Source organism: Palaemon carinicauda, chromosome 2, assembly GCF_036898095.1.
Source record: "Palaemon carinicauda isolate YSFRI2023 chromosome 2, ASM3689809v2, whole genome shotgun sequence".
Taxonomy (NCBI): domain Eukaryota; kingdom Metazoa; phylum Arthropoda; class Malacostraca; order Decapoda; family Palaemonidae; genus Palaemon; species Palaemon carinicauda.
The window spans coordinates 195,672,038-195,691,863 of record NC_090726.1 but is presented as its reverse complement, the minus strand read 5'-3'; the positions used below and the strand labels follow the sequence as shown (position 1 = coordinate 195,691,863).

The following is a 19,826-nucleotide window of genomic DNA, read 5'->3' as shown; positions in this document are numbered from 1 at the left end:
ATGACACAAGACAAGTACAGTAATGCCTCACAACATAAAATTAATTCATTCTGGAGTGGCTTTCGTTTCGTGAAAATGTTGTTATGAGTCGCATTTTACATGTAAATTTCATAATTCATTCCAATCCCTACAAAAAAAAAAACATTAAATTTTATAATAAAGCTAAAACATAACCACAATGAAGTACTGTACAGCCAAATACTGTACATTTGAACAACTCAATATGTCTAAACTGTTAATACCTGTAAATTGAGTAGTTATTAGAACATAATGCAATAATAAATGGAAAATAATACAACACATACAGTACAATACTGTACATATACAAAATATACAGTACCATATGTACTATATGTCAGGCTGGGAGGAACGTAGTGAGGAGAGGTCCCTTTTTTTGTTTCATTTGTTAGATGTCGGCTACCCACCAAAATTGGAGAAAGTGCCTTGGTATATGTATGTATGTATGTACTATACTATTATAGTTAACCCCTACCATAGAGAGATAAATTTTTTATTGTGGAAATAACTTATTTTATTCTTGGCCTGGCTGGCAAATCTCTTTTCTTTCTTAACTTGAAATTTTTTTTTCAATGAGTCATAAAAATCTTCGGATCTCATTTCATAGTGTGAAAATTTCATAAGCAGATTCTTTCATGAAGAGAGGTATGACTCTACGATTAGGTATCAAGTACGTACAACAGAAGACAAAAAATTTCGAAGTATAGCAATGCTTGAAGAAAGAGGGTGACTTTATAAGAAAAAAAAATACTCAAGACAAAAAAAAAAAAAGAACAAAGTTCTAAACCCCTTTAAAGTAAAATAAACTTAGTTCTGGAAACAAAAATCATTAAATCAAAATATATTGGATAGAATTGGAAATAAATAACCCTGAAAACAATAGCCACCAGAGCTAGGACTGGATTCAGAAAATAAAAATTTAAATAATGATGCAAAAACAACAATGCCTTATCATATCTTTTTACAGAAATAGTTACTGAATTACTGAACCCACAGAATCAGCAGAACAAGATATGCTAGAAGCCTATGAGGAATTTACACATTAAAAAATCTTAAAGAAAAACCTTACCTTATATGTTATCCCAACCCTCAAGTTATAATTCCAGCTGTACTCTGAGGTTAATTCATTAATGCTTTGTAGGTCCAAGAGTGTTCGTGGCTCAAAGAGCTGACCAAAACGATTTTTGCAAATGGATTCTGCTTCTTTATGCGTATGTTCGTACTGTCCTAGGGACAAGCATCTAGTACCCGAGGCTCCATACCCAGATGGACAAATTTTTGAGTCTTGAAGAATAAATTAAAACATTAGTATTAATATGCAGTTAGACTATGTTTAAAATATGTTATTTTTATTAATAAAATAAATTTTTGAATATACTTACCCGGTGATCATATAAGCTGTCAGCTCTGCTGCCCGACAGAAAAACCTAAGGACAAAATACGCCAGCGATCGCTATACAGGTGGGGCTGTACATCAACTGCGCCATCTGTCGAGCAGGTACTCAAGTACTCCATGTCAACACAGAACCAATTTTCTCCTCGGCCCACTGGGTCTCTATTGGGGAGGAAGGGAGGGTCCTTTAATATATGATCACCGGGTAAGTATATTCAAAAATTTATTTTATTATCCCTGGATAGGTACGATGGGTCGTTTGCGGGAGGTGTCTCCCCTACACGCTCTAGTAGTGTCCAGATGTGCATTGCTGTAGCTGTACTCCTTCCCCGATTTCTGAGACGCGTCGGGGTCGAGCGCGACCGAGTTTACCCTTCTAAGGTAGTTTGCATAATTATCAAAGTTATTACGTATTATGAAATTGTCGTAGAATGGTGCAACTTGTATAGGTTATCAGTTGTGGAAAGTCTTGGTGGATTGTTTGGCTACCATGTGCATGATTTTTTTTTTAGTTAAAATGTCGTTCATCACCACGAGGACCATTTTACCGCGAGTGTCCCTTTTTCATTTTTTTTCATTTTTTTACCAAGTCATTTTTCCGTAAGATATTGCCAAATAGGGTCGTAAAACTTTTGCTTGTTTAGTGTTGGAAAGTGTGTCTAGATGATCTGGCTACCCATGCATGACTTTGTTTTTGTCAGATACGACGTAGTTATTGGTATATTGGGTATTTAACTGCGGTTACCAATTTCTGTTTTTTTTCAATATTTGTAAAAATTACTACGTAGTAAGGAATTGCCGTATATTATTCATTTTTTTTTCATGTTTATGTGTTAGAAAGTGTGCCTTGATGGTTGGGCTAACACGTGCATGTCTTTTTTTTATCTGAGATGCTGTATATTAGAATGTCGGGCATTTTACCGCGAGTGTCCCTTTTTCATTTTTTTTCATTTTTTTGCCAAGTCATTTTTCCGTAAGATATTGCGAAATAGTGTCGTAAAACTTTTGCTTTTTTAGTGTTGGAAAGTGTGTCTAGATGATCTGGCTACCCATGCGTGATTTTGTTTTTGTCAGATACGACGTAGTTATTGGTATATTGGGTATTTAACTGCGGTTGCCAATTTCTGTTTTTTTTCAATATTTGTAAAAATTTACTACGTAGTAAGGAATTGCCGTATATTATTGATTTTTTTTTCATGTTTATGTGTTAGAAAGTGTGCCTTGATGGTTGGGCTAACACGTGCATGTCTTTTTTTTTTTATCTGAGATGCCGTATATCAGAATGTTGGGCATTTTTCCGCGAGTGCCCCTTTTTATTTGTTTTGCATTTTTTTGCTTAGTCATGTTACCGTAAGGAATTGGCAAGTAGTGTCGCAAAACTTATATTTTTATAGTGTTGGAAAGTGTTTCTAGATGATCTGGCTACCCATGCCTATTTTTTTTTTAGCCAGATATGGCGTATATATAAGTATGTGTTCGATTTTCCTGTGATTGCCATTTTTTCGTTTTTTCCCATTTCTTTCAAAATTACTACGTACTAAGGAACAATCACAGAGTAATATTTCATTTATATGTTTATTTGTCGAAAATGTGCCTTGATGGTTTGCCTAGCACGTGGCTGAAATTTTTTTTTTCTGAAATGCCGTATATTAGAATGGCCATTTTTCCACGAGTGCCCCTTTTTATTTGTTTTGCATTTTTTTGCTTAGTCATGTTACCGTAAGGAATTGGCAAGTAGTGTCGCAAAACTTATAATTTTATAGTGTTGGAAAGTGTTTCTAGATGATCTGGCTACCCATGCCTATCTTCTTTTTTTAGCCAGATATGGCGTATATATAGGTATGTGTTCGATTTTCCTGTGATTGCCATTTTTTCGTTTTTTCCCATTTCTTTCAAAATTACTACGTACTAAGGAACTATCACAGAGTAATTATTCATTTAGATGTTTATTTGTCGGAAAATGTGCCTTGATGGTTTGCCTAGCACGTGGCTGAATTTTTTTTTTCTGAAATGCCGTATATTAGAATGTTAGCCATTTTTCCGCGAGTGCCCCTTTTTATTTGTTTTGCATTTTTTTTGCTTAGTCATGTTACCGTAAGGAATTGGCAAGTAGTGTCGCAAAACTTATATTTTTATAGTGTTGGAAAGTGTTTCTAGATGATCTGGCTACCCGTGCCTATCTTTTTTTTAGCCAGATATGGCGTATATATAGGTATGTGTTCGATTTTCCGGTGATTGCCATTTTTTCGTTTTTTCCCAATTCTTTCAAAATTACTACGTACTAAGGAACTATCACAGAGTAATGATTCCTCTAGATGTTTATTTGTCGGAAAATTTTGTTTACTTTTTTTTTGATTGAATATCATCAAATTTTTTTAGCTAAAATATTATATTGTTTTACATTTTTTTTTTTTCGATTTTATTTCCCTTCAAAAAATTTTTTTTGGGTCAGAATTTTAATTTTATAGTCGTAAAATAATCGACAATTATCCAGCAACCCACCATACAATTTTTATGCATATCCAATAATAATTAGATTAGTAAATAACACCTTGAAATTGACATACCCTTCCTACATTTCAAGTGGCAGATTAGGGAGTCTGAGTCAGTGTGGTTGGCGGCCATTTTGTGGACATATCCGAAGCGTAAGCTGCCCTATCTATATATATTCTTGTTCCCTATAGAATTTGTGATATTTTGGTATATTTTTACCTGCATAAATATCATATAATATATTAAATATATGTATTTTTTTACGAAATTTCTAAGTACTCAAAAAATTACCTTTAGATATGGCCCCTGATATAAATGTAATTTACAAAATAATGAAGATTTTTTTACATATTTCTATTTTAGGATAACATATGTTTATTCCCTAAAAAAATTAGCCACTTCCTATTTCATTTGGGTACCCAAAAAAATTCATGAAATTTGGACAAATTTTTTGGGCCAAAAAAAGTTACCCTTTTTTTCTCATTTCAGATCTTCACCTCCATGGGTCTGACTTCATCCAAAATACATCAAGATGTGTCCTAAACATTCAAGAATCAATTCCTAAAAGGATTTGTGTATATATGTATAAACTTTTTTTTTATGAATTTTTATGTCAGGTCTTTTTTTTTTCTACTTAATTTTTTAAAATATTTATAATAAATAGTTTTTCTGCAGATGAGTAGTATTTATATTTACAGTTGTTTTAAGCATTCATTGAAGTTTTTTTTGGCAAAAGAAAAAAGGAGGTTACTGCAAAAACTTATTTTTCAAGAATTTTTTTTGGCGTCGGGGTCGTTCGCGTCCGAGTATACCCTTAAAGGGGTGTCCGAGGAGCGTACCTATCCAGGGTTAATAAAAATAACATTTTTCAATATTAAACTTAGCCGGTGATCATATAAGCTGATTCACACCCAGGGGGGTGGGTAGAGACCAGCATTACATGTTGACATTATTATGAGCTAAGTATTTTGTATTTCATTTTAGCAGTTATTCAAAATAACAAACATAAAATAAATAAGTACCTGGTAAGGAAGTCGACTTGAACAATTACTCTGCCTTTTTAAGTACGTCTTCCTTACTGAGCCTCGCGATCCTCATAGAATGCTGAGCGACTCCTAGGAGCTGAAGTATGAAGGGTTGCAACCCATACTAAAGGACCTCATCAAAACCTCTAATCTAGGCGCTTCACAAGAAATGACTTTGACCACCCGCCAAATCAAGTAGGATGCGAAAGGCTTCTTAGCCTTCCGGACAACCCAAAAACAATAATAAAACATTTCAAGAGAAAGATTAAAAAGGTTATGGAATTAGGGAATTGTAGTGGTTGAGCCCTCACCCACTACTGCACTCGTTGCTACGAATGGTCCCAGAGTGTAGCAGTTCTCGTAAAGAGACTGGACATTCTTAAGATAAAAAGACGCGAACACTGATATGCTTTTCCAATAGGTTGCGTCGATTATACTTTGCAGAGATCTATTTTGTTTAAAGGCCACGGAAGTTGCGACAGCTCTAACTTCGTGTGTCCTTACCTTCAGCAAAGCTTGGTCTTCCTCATTCAGATGGGAATGAGCTTCTCGTATTAACAGTCTGATAAAATAGGATAAAGCATTCTTTGACATAGGCAAAGATGGATTCTTAACTGAACACCATAAAGCTTCAGACGGGCCTCGTAAAGGTTTTAAATAGAACTTAAGAGCTCTTACAGGACATAAGACTCTTTCTAGTTCATTTCCAACCATACGATAAGTTTGGAATATCGAACGATATTGGTCAAGGCCGAGAAGGCAGCTCGTGTTTGGCTAGAAAACCAAGTTGTAGAACATGTAGCCGTTTCGGATGAGAATCCGATGTTCTTGCTGAAGGCATGAATCTCACTGACTCTTTTAGCTGTGGCTAAGCATATCAGGAAAAGAGTCTTTAAAGTGAGATCTTTCAGGGAGGCTGATTGTAGCGATTCGAACCTGTCTGACATAAGGAATCTTAGTACCACGTCTAAATTCCAACCAGGTGTAACCAAACGACGCTCCTTCGTGGTCTCAAAAGACTTAAGGAGGTCCTGTAGATCTTTATTGTTGGAAAGATCTAAGCCTCTGTGACGGAAGACTGATGCCAACATGCTTCTGTAACCCTTGATAGTGGGAGCTGAAAGAGATCGTTCTTTCCTCAGAAATAAGAGAAAGTCAGCTATTCGAGTTACAGAGGTACTGGTCGAGGATACGGATACTGACTTGCACCAGTTTCGGAAGATTTCCCACTTCGATTGGTAGACTCTAAGGGTGGATGTTCTCCTTGCTCTAGCAATCGCTCTGGCTGCCTCCTTCGAAAAGCCTCTAGCTCTCGAGAGTCTTTCGATAGTCTGAAGGCAGTCAGACGAAGAGCGTGGAGGCCTTGGTGTACCTTCTTTACGCGTGGCTGACGTAGAAGGTCCACCCTTAGGGGAAGTGTTCTGGGAACGTCTACTAGCCATCGAAGTACCTCGGTGAGCCATTCTCCCGCGGGCCAGAGGGAAGCAACTAGCGTCAACCTTGTCCCTTCGTGAGAGGCGAACTTCTGCAGTACCTTGTTGACAATCTTGAACGGAGGGAATGCATATAGATCTAGATGTGACCAATCTAGTAGAAAGGCATCTATATGAACTGCTGCTGGGTCCGGGTTGGTGAGCAAAATATTGGGAGCCTCTTGGTCATCGAGGTTGCGAAGAGATCTATGGTTGGCTGGCCCCAGGTGGCCCAAAGTCTCTTGCATACATCCTTGTGGAGGGTCCATTCTGTTGGAGTTATTTGTCCCTTCCGACTGAGACAATCTGCCATGACATTCAAGTTGCCTTGGATGAACCTCGTAACTAGTGAAATGTCTAGACCTTTTGACCAGGTGAGGAGGTCCCTTGCGATCTCGTACAATGTCAGAGAGTAGGTCCCTCCTTGCTTGGAGATGTACGCCAAAGCTGTGGTGTTGTCCGAGTTCACCTCCACCACTTTGCCTTGAAGGAGAGACCTGAAGCTTTTCCAGGTCAGACGTACTGCCAGTAGCTCCTTGCAGTTGAAATGCATTGTCCTTTGATTCGAGTTCCATAATCCCGAGCATTCCCTACCGTCTAATGTCGCACCCCAGCCTACGTCCGATGCGTCCGAGAAGAGAACGTGGTTGGGAGTCTGAACAGTCAGGGGAAGACCCTCTCTAAGGTTGATATAGTCCTTTCACCAAGTCAGACAAGACTTTATCTTTCCGGAAACCGGGATCGAGACCGCTTCTAGCGTCTTTTCCTTTTTCCAGTGAAAAGCTAGATGGTATAGAAGAGGACGGAGGTGTAGTCTTCCTAGTGACACAAATTGATCCACGGATGACAGTGTCCCTACCAGACTCATCCACAGCCTGACTGGGCAGCGTTCCTTCTTCAGCATCTTCTGGATGGATAGCAGGGCTGAGGGTTGATCGTCTTGTTCAGAAACGTCCTCATCAGAGGGTTCCTCATCCGAATCTGATGAGGAAACGGCAACGGAGTGGGCAACGTCTGACTCGCTGAATCCGGTCGCACTGGTGGATGCGTGACGGAGCCGGACGCAATATCATGGCACTGCTGCACAGTCTGTGAACTGTCAACAACCATGGGTGCGCGAGGAAGTACAGCGTCAACCCGAACTGTCTAGACTGTCTGGGTTGTGCAGTCAACACCCTACCGGGTTGCTGAGGTTGACGCACTGCGTCACAACAAGTCACCTCTGCTGGTTGTTGAACGTCTTCCTAGTGACACACTGAACGTCAACAACCACCTCCGAGCGTCGCTTAACGTCAACGTGCGACTGGCAACCCACACTGGGTCGCATCGGTGGAGGAACCACCTCAACTGGCAGACGCGAGTAGGATACCTCAGCGTCAACAGGGCGCACAACCAACCGGTTGGAAGGTTGTTGGCCAGAAGGTTCTTCTCCGCATTTAAGTCCTCTATCAAGGACACAAGCTTGGACTGCATGTCTTGCAGCAAAGCCCATTAGGGTCTACGGGAGCAGGTGTGGCAACAGACGGGGTTAGCGACTGAGGCGGAACCATTTACCATCCCTGGAAGCCTTGTTATGTGTGACATAATAGAACAGCAAAACTTCAAAGGCTCGACAAAAGTTGAGAAGTTGACCTGTAAACAACTTGGAGCGTCTCCTGGCTAGGCGCCAGGGCGAGTCTACCAGAATTGAGAAGTCTATCTGGGCAGAGGCATGAACTCCCAAGCCGAGAACTTCTCTCGTGTCCTATCAGACTCTCGCTCTATAAGCCAGTTTAAAAGAAGGGAAATCAAAGGCTGTATCCCTAAAACTCCTCCTGGTGCAAAAACCAGTCGCCTAGCCAACGTAACGCTCTCTAGGAGAGCGAGAGAGCACTAGCTTAACAACAACGGCTTCGAAGTAGCTAGGCCTAGTGTAAGCTCTGACGTTTAGGCGAACGAGGAGCAGCAGTTACAAGATCCGGACGAAGATCCTTAAAAAAATATCATGATTTAATTAAAGTCCATAGGAGGCTAAGCAGCTTAAGGCTCCTCTCCAAATGACAGAGTCCTCAAAGGAATATCAGTAGGAGGGAGAACAGCACTTTCTCATCTACAGGAACCTTGTCCGATAAAAGCTAGGTTATCTCAGTGAGTCTCTCACTGGTGCATTAGTAGCAGACCAGAAGGCAACGTCATGTAACTGCTTGACAGTCTGTGAACTGTCAATAACTGAACTGTCAACCACAACAGGTGCGTGAGGACATACAGCACAACTGTCAACAACTGAACTGTCAACCACAACAGGTGCGTGAGGACATACAGTGTTCACTCGAGACTGCTTTGACTGTCTATACTGAGCAGTCAAAACAACTCTAGAATGCGGAGGTTGACGCACAGCGTCAAAACAAAGCAACTTAACTCCACCCTCCTGTTGTTGTGGTAACTCGCGAACGTCAACGGAGGGTTCCGTGCGTCTGTGAACGTCAACGTGCGGCTGGCAGGGTACACTGCGCATGGGTGGTGGAACTCTCACAGCCGGAGTGCGGGAGAAGGTAGCCTCAGCGTCAACTGAACGCACAACCGTGGTTGGTTGTAGGCTAAAGGGTGCAGCGTCAACCTTCTCCGCACGATACTCCTGCATTAAAGATGTTAACTGTGTCTGCATGGTCTGCAGCAAAGACCACTTAGGGTCTACAGTAGCAGGTGCGGCAACAGACGGTGTTACTGCCTGTTGCGGTACCGCTTTGCCTCTCTTAGGAGGTGAGCAGTCGTCGGATGACTGCAGCGAGTCCGAACTGACCCAGTGGCTACAACTGGGCCGTTGGACTTGCGCGGAAGGGACCGACTTGCGCTTAATAAGCTGCGAGACCTTGGTCCATGGTTTCTTACGAGAAAGCTCTTCCGCAGACGAGAAGTAAATGGGCTCTCTCGTCTTTGTGTGGGTGGGGCGATCTTGGGTAGATACGCCCGAAACCACGGAGGGAAACGTCTGTTCGTTGATCAAGGCCTGACGAACCCATAAGTCGTTCGACATTACTTCTCCCCTGGGCTTGGGAGCTTGCAAGAAGTCCCGGACTAGGTGAACGACAGGCACGAACAGACGAACCCTCGGACGCAACACTGTAACACTTTGCGCATATCACTTTATCACTTCGATTTTCTGTTTTACACTTATTACACTGAAATCGAAACTTTTACTGATTTCTACCTGAAACACGCAATTCTACCCTTCATTAAAAGGTAGTAATTGCGAAAACAGTCGTATAATGCAGCTCATTAATACTAGCAAAAACAGAAAACATATATAAAGATAAAGAATTCAGTGGCTGGGAAAGAGACTAAACACTAGTTCAAATAAACTACGTTTACAAACTCTCACCGCACATAGCCTGGGGACAAGAATAAAACCCTAGAAACGTTTTACCTTCTTCCCCGTACAGCGACTAGGGAGGAGAGTAACACGAGAACAACGTTACCCGCTTGAACGGAACGTTTTTTCTCCTCTCTCTCCCTCCGTCTCTATCTCTCTCTCTCTTACTCTCTTGATTTCGCACCTGAGAGAAGAGCCCAATTATATATCGTCAAAAAAACATGTTATTTGGCTAAAGGAAAAAAACTGAAAGGTTTTCCAAATAAAAAGTTCCTTTAATTTAGAATTTAAACCATTTAAGTTAAGAAAGAATGAACGAAACGTCAGAATCGATTTACTCTTACTGCAAAGTGAAACCGTGAAACACTCTCTCTCTATCGTAACGATAGAGCGCATGTTGAACGTCCTGAACGTCAACAACTGCGTAGTCTAAAAAAACTAAACGTTAGTTCATCTTTGAAAACAGTACGAAGACTATCAAAGAAATTCTTTCATAAAACATTAAATTTAAAAAGTTTTAAATTCCTTAAAGGCTAAATACGATATAACGGGCTCAACGTTGATTAACTTCGGTTCCAAGTTAGGACCGCCTACTATCAGGAAAGGTCGCATATAAACAAAACATAAAAATTTATTTTTATATGTTTATAATAAATGGAAAGTTAATCGAAGAGGCCTAATAAAGGCGGAGAGATATAAAATATATAGATCTATAACGTGTTAAGCAAAATTACTAAAAACCTAAACACACTTCCGTCTAAGGGAAGGGTCGGCCATTTAAAAGTGAAAGAGAGTCCATACTCTCTTTGTCACCATAATTAAATCTATCCAAAACAAGTTCAAGTTTTGAGATGAAGATAAAACCCCTGCATAGCGAAAGCTCAAAACTAGAATAGTGTACTTCACCAAATAGTTGTGAAAACAAATCCAGTTAGTAACAGCGTATTTAGTAGGTCTTGCCAGTGGCACGACAGAGAGAAAATTGGTTCTGTGTTGACATGGAGTACTTGAGTACCTGCTCGACAGATGGCGCAGTTGATGTACACCCCCACCTGTATAGCGATCGCTGGCGTATTTTGTCCTTAGGTTTTTCTGTCGGGCAGCAGAGCTGACAGCTTATATGATCACCGGCTAAGTTTAATATTGAAAAAGGAGGATTTAAAAATGTAATTTCAATTATAAAATTTATAATTTTCATCCTAACAGGATATTGATAATGTCTTTCTCTCGAAACCTGGTTTTACATCGACTTATACCCTCAAACTAAAAATTTCATATTTTCTTTCCTTTCAACAGGCATTGAGATACAGTAACCTGGTGGTCAATGGCAATTGCCCAGGCCTCTTTCCTTTTTTCAGTCTTGAAGCTAAACAAATTCCCAATCCTTTTGGCATCATTATTCAGTGGGGTAAGAAGGGGAGGGGCATGTATATAGACATCATGCAACCATAAAAATAATAGAATTAGAGCACAAGGATTCATAAGCCCTCTTTGACCTTAGACAGCATTCACGGCTCGGAATACAGGTTAGGCTAGACTCACTGACTTTGCGTAAAGGCTCACTAGTCTTCTAGATTTAACAAACAAATCAATAGTGATAAAAACTAAAGAAGCTCATTACTATCAAACCTCAAAAAGCTTGTAATTTATTGGTCTAGTCTTCTATAGATGTTCCCATGAACTAAAAGTTAATTTCCTTCGGAATCTCCAGAACAATTATCTAAATCACAATATTTTGGTATGAGAAACAAAGAGAATGAGGATCATGACTTCGCAGCAATGACTCCCTAGAATAACTCTCCGAGACATTAATAAAAAATCCACAAGGACACATCTCTAATCATCAATAATAAATAAATCGCAAAAACCACCCAATCTGGAGTGGGGTACACACAGATACAGCGTAAGGTTGAAGAGAAGACTGAAAAGACAGAAGGGTTGCAGCATACCAAGGCCAGGGTTATTGCCATCATCTCATTACTGTGCTACAGGAATAAGCCTTTTTAAAGGAAATAAAGCAGAAAATTTTTAGATTTAGGGTATACAGTACGGTGATATTGAACCATGCTTTTAGAGAGAAGCCTTATGAATATAATCATAGTTTCCTGAAAATAATTTAAATTGCACACAAGAAAACAAGCAAATTTTTCTATGATAATACTAAAACTGAATAACATTATTATTCTACAGCTCTGCCTTTAAGTTATCCCTCAAAGTTGTCATTGAGTTGCATATTCTACACATTCTAATGCTAAAGAAATTCTCTCTCATCCAAATATTTTTCCCTATGAATTACATTCTTCACATGGTCAAATTTGTGTTAAGTGAGAACAATTTCAAAATGCATAATAAAACTATAACGTTGTAGTCATGTTAGAATGGCACTATAGATAGATAAGATGGATTAAAAAAAGAGAGTAAATATTCATTTATGTTTGCAATACATAAAAATATTAGTTTAAAACTGCAAATATGCCATTGTCCGTTGTTACATAAAAAATAATCTAAAGATTTATAAAGAACTGTGTACATATTTAAAACTTACGATGTTTTCTTGAACAGATTAATCTGTGCGAATTTGTACACAGCCTGATTCTCAGACCTTGACCGGCAATCAGGATCAAACATTGTCCTGGTTGACTTGGTGGAGATTCGAGGAGGGTCTCATGGTACGGATTCATGTCGAAATTAACGTCAGCCACAGTTTGTATGCTGCCATAGCCTTGGTCCACCCAAATCCATCTACTATCAACTAAGAAAAGAAACATTCAAATATTAGCTCATTCAAACCAACAAGAGAAATAGACTATCAAGAATATCACTTAGTCTGTGCCATAAGAAAATAAGTCTAAAATTAACTTTTTCAATAAAAATTCATCACTTCAGCAAAGACTATTCAAGCCCCTATACAGTACAGTGCACATATCCCCTAGGTATGTTGGCCAACATGCATAAAAACAGAATTTTAATAATATAATTTTTCATTTCTATACTCACCTCATGTACATATTGCTTCTCCATAAGCTCATTTTATTGTTGTTTGTCCCAAATATTCATTCAAAATGTTCCAATTTTATTTCCTTTTAAAAGATACAAGCCTCCAGTAAAGTAGTGAGACAATCTAGCAGTTAATGGTAAGTCACAAGTATTCCCTATTCCTTAACATTAAAAGTCAGTGGGGAAGCAGGTATGCATGTATATGAACATCAGGGGAGTATAGAAAGTAAAATTCTATCATCAAAATTCTGCTTATTTCTATGATCCCTGATGTTTATATTGCTGACTCCCGCACTCTGATGGAGATGGGACATCAGTGATATGAAGAGATAGGTCAATAAAAATTTGAAATGCATAACCCAATTAGAATTTGAGATTCAATAGGATTAGAATTTAATGAGAAGATCTCAAAAACCTTTCCCTAATAGTTCCAGACCTCAAAAAAAATCAACACCCAACCCCCTACCCCTCTTTCCAGTCCTCCATACAATCAACCTACAAATGACCTACACTCGTTTCCAGATTTCCATAATCTCCAAATGGTTTTCTAACAATAACTGGAATAATGAAAAATAAATCTATATCTTAATTTTGTTTAACAAATTTTGAAGGTAACAGCAGCAGCCACTATAGGACCTAAAGGCCAATAATCTCGATATGAGAGACAAGATTTCTGAAGATAATATCCAATTTTTTGCCAAAGAAACCTTTCTGAAACTTTTATGAGATGTAGAATTACTCCTAATATTTAGGACCTTAATCTGTAATGTTTATACAAGATTTTGATCCAAACTTGGCGAGTTCCCGAGCCTAAAATCTTCAACACGGAGATACAACGCCTTATGGAAAGATGATGAATGGATATTCCAATCTCACCGGGTCAATTAGTTGTACTGCCTGCAGTGCTCGTATCTTGTTATAAGTATACTCAACAAGAACTACTATTCTCAAATGAAATACTTATATCAATTTCTGATAACGGGAACAGAACAAGGAAATTGTAATGGGCTCTTCGTCTTAAAACAAATTAGCTCTGTATGCAAGTAAAAACGACTATCAATTTCAGCTCTCAAAGCCCACCTTGAAAGATAATTGTAGATATTGTAGATTACTATGCATTTAACTGTTAGATTTATAAGGGAAGCTTCCCAAAGATTCAAAATTGAACTTACTACATCCAAATCCTGACAAGTAGACTTGATTACTGGTGGTTAATACAGACAAGCTTAAATATATGTTATAATACCAGAAAGTAAATGTCTAATCCCACATACCCGAGTAACAAATTAAACAGGGATTGGAAAATCATTCCAAAAGGACACCTAAAAGACCTAAAGGTTACTCATTAATGGCAGAGGCAAGGGACAGTGAGAATACCCTTGCAGGACAATGCATTAGAAGCTAACCCTGTCTCCACCCAAACTAGGATCAGGGAGAGCCAGGAAGTGGCTGCTGATGACCCAGCAGGTAGATCTATAGTCTCCCCCAAAACCCCACCATCCCTAGCTCACAAGGATGGCAAGGTTAGACACACTACAAGAAACTATCGAGCTTGAGCGGGTCTCAAACACCAGTCCAGCAGACCTCCAGGCAGGAATGTTTCCAATAGGCTACCAACAGCACATCTTGGAATTTCAAAAGCCTTAGGCCAAGGTTGCGAAGGGCGCTCATTCTTGGCGAGAAAACCCAACTGCAATGAACAGACAGCTTTGCTATCCTGAAAACCCACATTCTTACTGAAGGCATGGACTTCACTAACCCTCTTGGCTGTTGCCAGACTCCACCATCTCCGACTGTTCTACGCATTACAAAATCCATGAGTATAAACAACATATGTGCCAACACATTCTCCTGGAGTACTCCGCTGTTCACTGGAAACTCATTTGATAAAGTTTTAACAAGATGTACCTAGATAATTTTTGTTATTGATGCATTCTTAGACTAACCCTTATAAAAGTGAACCAACTATTGTATTTAATACAAAATAAAGGTAACTGTCTTTAATACTTAAAGAGGCCAATCAATACCAACTGGTCGGCCTGTAGTCTTTCCCAACCGGGCAAAAGTAGGACAGTCTTCCCCTTACTGAGGAGATTGTCATACTGTTCTTATGATAAGGTTTTCGAGTTCCATTGGTAATCCTTCTGGAACGTTGATTGTAACAAATTTTTTGTGTTATCTCTTGAATAAAAATGTCTCCTCGCTAGCACGTTGAGTTTAAGAAATCTGACTCATTATTGGAAGGTTGCGTATTTCTAGAGACCAACCTTAGGTCATCGGTTTGAGTTCTGTTCTTTACTTGAGCAACTACTTTACCAATGTCCATGCCATCTAACAAGAGTCCCAAAATAGAGGAAATTCATTTTTGTTTTTGTCTCTGATACTGAACCCAAACCCCACAAAGGTTGAAAATGCTTCTGAGGTCTCATCTGACACAGTTTCATCTAAGCAAGTCAGATAATCTAGAACTACATCCAAATACTTTTGTCCTTCAAATTTCTCTTCTATGAGATTAGAAACAACACCAAGGAAAGTGATTCAATTACACTCTCCATACGATTACCTACAAATAATATCTCTAGCTATCCAACTTGCATAACCCTAATATAAAAGATTTTCTTTTGTGAGGCACAATAATTGGAAAAAAATTTATTACTAAATTACAATCCAAGATAGGGCCAGGTAATTAACAAGTCTTGTACAAATTAGCACACGACTGTGTTAAAGAAGGTCTAAGCATAAAATGTGCGAACCTGAAATGCCAGCTTTTTTCTGAATCCAACATATTGATCTTCTTTTGTTTAATTTATCCAAAACAAACATGTAGAGTTGAGGCATGTAAACTGTTTCGGAAGTAGCCACTTTTCGGAATTGGTAGAATAAGAGACTTTCAAACTTAATCAATTCATTAGAGTATATCTTAGCAACATGGTTACACAATGATAGAAAAAGTGATACTTTTTCACTTTCATTGTCTGTTACTTAATTTTACCCATTCTCATTTTCAGGAGAATTTGTGAAAATTAGCTGATTTCTTGGTTTGTTTACCATTAGCCAAGGGGGGGGGGGGGGAGGTGCAGGAATGCAAACACTTGCTTTGGTTTTGGATAAACCACCACCTACATTACCCCTGTTAACACTATTGTGAGACAACATAGTGGCCGAGCTTGCAAGCGAACGTTGTACACTGTTATCTAAAACAGGATGAAAACGATTGACTTCGTTCACCTCTTTGGAGTTTAAAGGAATCATATGATATGACATGCCATCCACATAAGTAATATGAAACAGATGAGAAGCCCTCACTTTAACGAGTGGAGAGATACTAGAATCAAGACTACCCACTTGGTCTTATGCCTCACAATCTACTAATAATACAGTAATGAGAAACCAACTTGAAAAAGGCTATCAGACAAATTACAAGCCTGTTACATTATAAATATAGAGTGAAAAAGGAAATGCACATCAAGTTGTACCTGAGTCACTAACACACGGCTTGGCTTGCACCAACAAGATTCTCCAATTCAGTAATTTCCTGCAAACCTATCCACAAATAATTTCAAATCCAGTCGTTTTACTCATAATTTGGATTGACAACAGACTAGGATTACTTGATATGTCATGCCTCACTGCATTTTTCAGTATGATCCTAATGAATTTCCCCCCCAGGGAATCTTATCTCTGCTGAATCTAATAGCGCAGATAACACTAAGGAAATTTAAGGGTTGTGGTGGCCGATGCAGTAACGTCCCTGACTGGTGAACTCCAGACTACTCCCTTTGGTTGCTGTAAACTCACCATCCTTATGAGCTAAGGATGGGGTGTTTGGGGGAGCCTACAGGTCTATCTGCTGAGTCAACAGCCATTGCCTGGCCCTCCTTGGTCCTAGCTTGGGTGGAGAAGGGGCTAAGTGCTTTGTAGAATGGAAGGCGTGTTTGAGATCTTCAGTATTAGTATTAACAGCATGAATGAGTCTATAAACATTTTCTCAAAAGAGGATGATCAGAAATTCACTAGAAATTAAAATCAACCTCAACAATAAGAAAGAAAAGGCAAGGTGGACACTGGCATGAAGTTTTAAATATTGCAGATAAAACTATCTTCAATAAATTCCATACATGAACAACATTTGATTCATGAGTAGTGTCTTATATTACCCCAATACCTATGATATTCATTACAAAATAAAAATTGAAATGTATTTCCCTATACAGTGATACCTCTGGATACGAAAGTTTCTGCTTACGAAAAATTCAGGATACGAAAAGCGATACGAAGATTTTTATGCCCCAGTATACGAAAACATTTTCAGGATACGAAAAGCTTACGAGATCCCAACTCGTCGCTGAGAGTAATTTCAAAATTTTTCAATTTTTTTGTTAATTAACTGTACCTTTTATTTCAGGGTATCAACCCTTAATTTAGGTGTACAGGTAACAATACACCACTGATCCAAATGCTTTACATACAGTACCGTAACTTTTATACAGTAGTAAAGAAAACGGACCGTTTTCTTAGGGCTTGGAGGGGATAACTAGGCTATAACTACATTATTGAATAATCTCATGGTGGTTTCTGGAATGGATTAGGCTGTTTTTAACAGTTGGGTTAATTATTGAATGATAGAAATGGCTGCATTGCACGTTTATTACTACAGTTTAGCATGTTTATGAAAGAAAAGGTGTCTTTTCATAAGGCTTGGAACGGATTAGGCTATTTACATGTAAAACGCGACTCAGGATACGAAAAAATCAGCATACGAAACCGTATCCTGAACGGATTACTTTCGTATGCTGAGGCATCACTGTATTATATGCATCATTTACAATATAGTATTTGGATTTTTTGGCACAAAGTCAATTATTCTTGCTTACGCAAAATTAAGTGATATAAACATTTACAGAGAATCTCAGGTAAATATAAGACATTCGATATTTTCATTTATCTACCCCATATCTCTAATGTCTACATTCCATACAGTTACAAATAGCAAATGAATTACCAATAGATTAAAAAGTAAATATACAGTAAGCACAAAAAAATCTAGCCAAAAAATATTTTCTGGGCTCTACCTGTGCCGCTCCGTGAAATACTCCTTTTACATCATTTCTAAGGTAAAAACTGCTATGAAATTACTAGAGAACAAAGTTGCATAGGAATGCCAGGTTGAACCCAGCTCGCTCACCTATAAAGGTGTCGGTATAATAATACTGGGGCATGATAAATCACAACCAGAGGTCTTGCACCATTTAGATATCTCCTCTTCAATATCCCCATACAGCGAGGTGCCGTTCAACACCCACTACCGAACGCTACTACCACCAACTCAACCCACGCCAGTGACGTCACTCCTTTTTCATAGCACCTTGCTGTTAGCTGTGTGTTTTCGCTACGGTGTTTTTCGGTGATATTTTCTACGCTTTTGTGAACGATGTCGGATTCCAATGTCTCTCCATCTAAGTTAAGTACCAGATCTATGAGTTTTGAGCTTTTGGAGGTAGCATCGCCCTTATTTTTAATTCTATTACAGTTTTTGTTGTTTCACCATTCGTTGGCCCCGCTTCGCGGCCGCCATGCTGGCTTGCTACCTCCTTCGCTCGTTCTTAATGTCTTACAATTAGTCTTCTATACTAATTGTTTTTCGTTTCGAACCTGTTTCACTGGGATTTATCACCGATTACACCCTGTTATTATGTTATTATTCTACGTATCATAGTTTTTGAACTTTAGGTTGGCTTGCTTGCTCGCCCTCGGGCGCGTTCCTAGTTGGTTTTGCTACCGTGTTATTGCGTTTTTTACCCGGTGTTTTCACTTTACCACCTAGTTGTTTATTGCTTTAGTTTGAGTGGGACTCTCGCAGGGCCTTTTTTAGTTTTATTTTAGTTTTGTTGTCCTACCGATCGGCATCTACCCGATGTAGTGTTATGTTGGGCCCCCTGTCCAGCTCGGCTCCTACCCGCGCTGGAAGGCTCGGCTCGTTTTTCTCCCTGCCTTCCCCTGCGTCCCTCTCTTACTATTTTATTTTAGCTTACGCATGCCTTATAACCTAGTTCAATGTGTCACATTATTTTATTACACTTTTTATCATCCGTTTATGATCATTCCGTTTGTTATTTTCGTGGTTCCATCAGTCAGGTTGGTACTCCTGCCCTCCCTCAGTCCCACGTGATCGCCTCAAGCTCCCTTATTGGCTAGTTCTCGCTGCCTCCCTTCTCTCCCCCTATCAGTGTATGGCCCCCCCATACCCCCATCCCCACTCCATTGATACCTCACGTCTCTCAGAGACTTTGGAGTCAGCTGTTTTGCCTTACGGGTCGAGTCCTCTGGTAGCCCCCAATTGGCCCAAGAGCAATTGGTTTCCCCTGCTGGTGGAACTGGGTCTCTACCCTCGACAGATACCCAATCCAATACTAACACAAGTAGTACAAATTCGCAAAGTGTTAGCTTCCTAAAAAATTCAGAGTGGCCTAACTTTATGGACTCATGAAATTTGCAGCTCACAGAGGTGCAGATATTGATCCTCAAAATACCCTGTTTTTAGAATCAGATAAAAGGGAATCCACCCTTCGACAATATGACTCGGCTGTTAAAAAACTTGCAAAGTTTTTATGGGACTCGAAGGTTGAGATGATGACTATGAATCTGACAGTAACTTTCTTCAGAACTCTGTTTGAATCAGGCCTAGCGGCCAATACAATTACTACAATTAAATCAGCCTTGAAAAAGATTTTCAATATTGGTTTTAATATTGACCTTACGGATTCATACTTCTCATCAATCCCGAGAGCCTGCGGTAGATTGAAACCAAGAGCTCGCCCTGGCTCAGTTTCCTGGTTTCTGAATGATGTCCTTAAGTTGGCCTCTGACACTCTTAACGAATCTTGTAATTACACACCATTATTAAGGAAAACCCTATTCCTAATGAGCCTAGCTTCTGGCGCCAGAATTTCAGAACTTTCAGCCTTGACTAGAGATCCAGGTCATATTGAATTTCTCTCGTCAGGGGAAGTCCTTCTCTCCCCTGACAAAGTTTTCTTAGCTAAAAATGAGGGCCCCCAGAACATATGGTCCCCCTGGAA

At 39.2% G+C, this 19,826-nt stretch overlaps 1 protein-coding gene across 1 annotated transcript in view; it reads right to left on the bottom strand.

Moving 5' to 3' along the window:
- Positions 1-19,826, bottom strand: part of LOC137621795 (uncharacterized) — a 148,604-nt gene that overhangs the window by 82,213 nt on the left and 46,565 nt on the right. Inside the window, exons 5-6 of the mRNA XM_068352306.1 lie at positions 12,296-12,502; positions 1,088-1,302 (exon numbers count right to left, since the gene is read on the bottom strand). Coding sequence (XP_068208407.1) covers positions 1,088-1,302; positions 12,296-12,502 — 422 coding nt within the window. The remainder of the gene's footprint in view (positions 1-1,087; positions 1,303-12,295; positions 12,503-19,826) is intronic.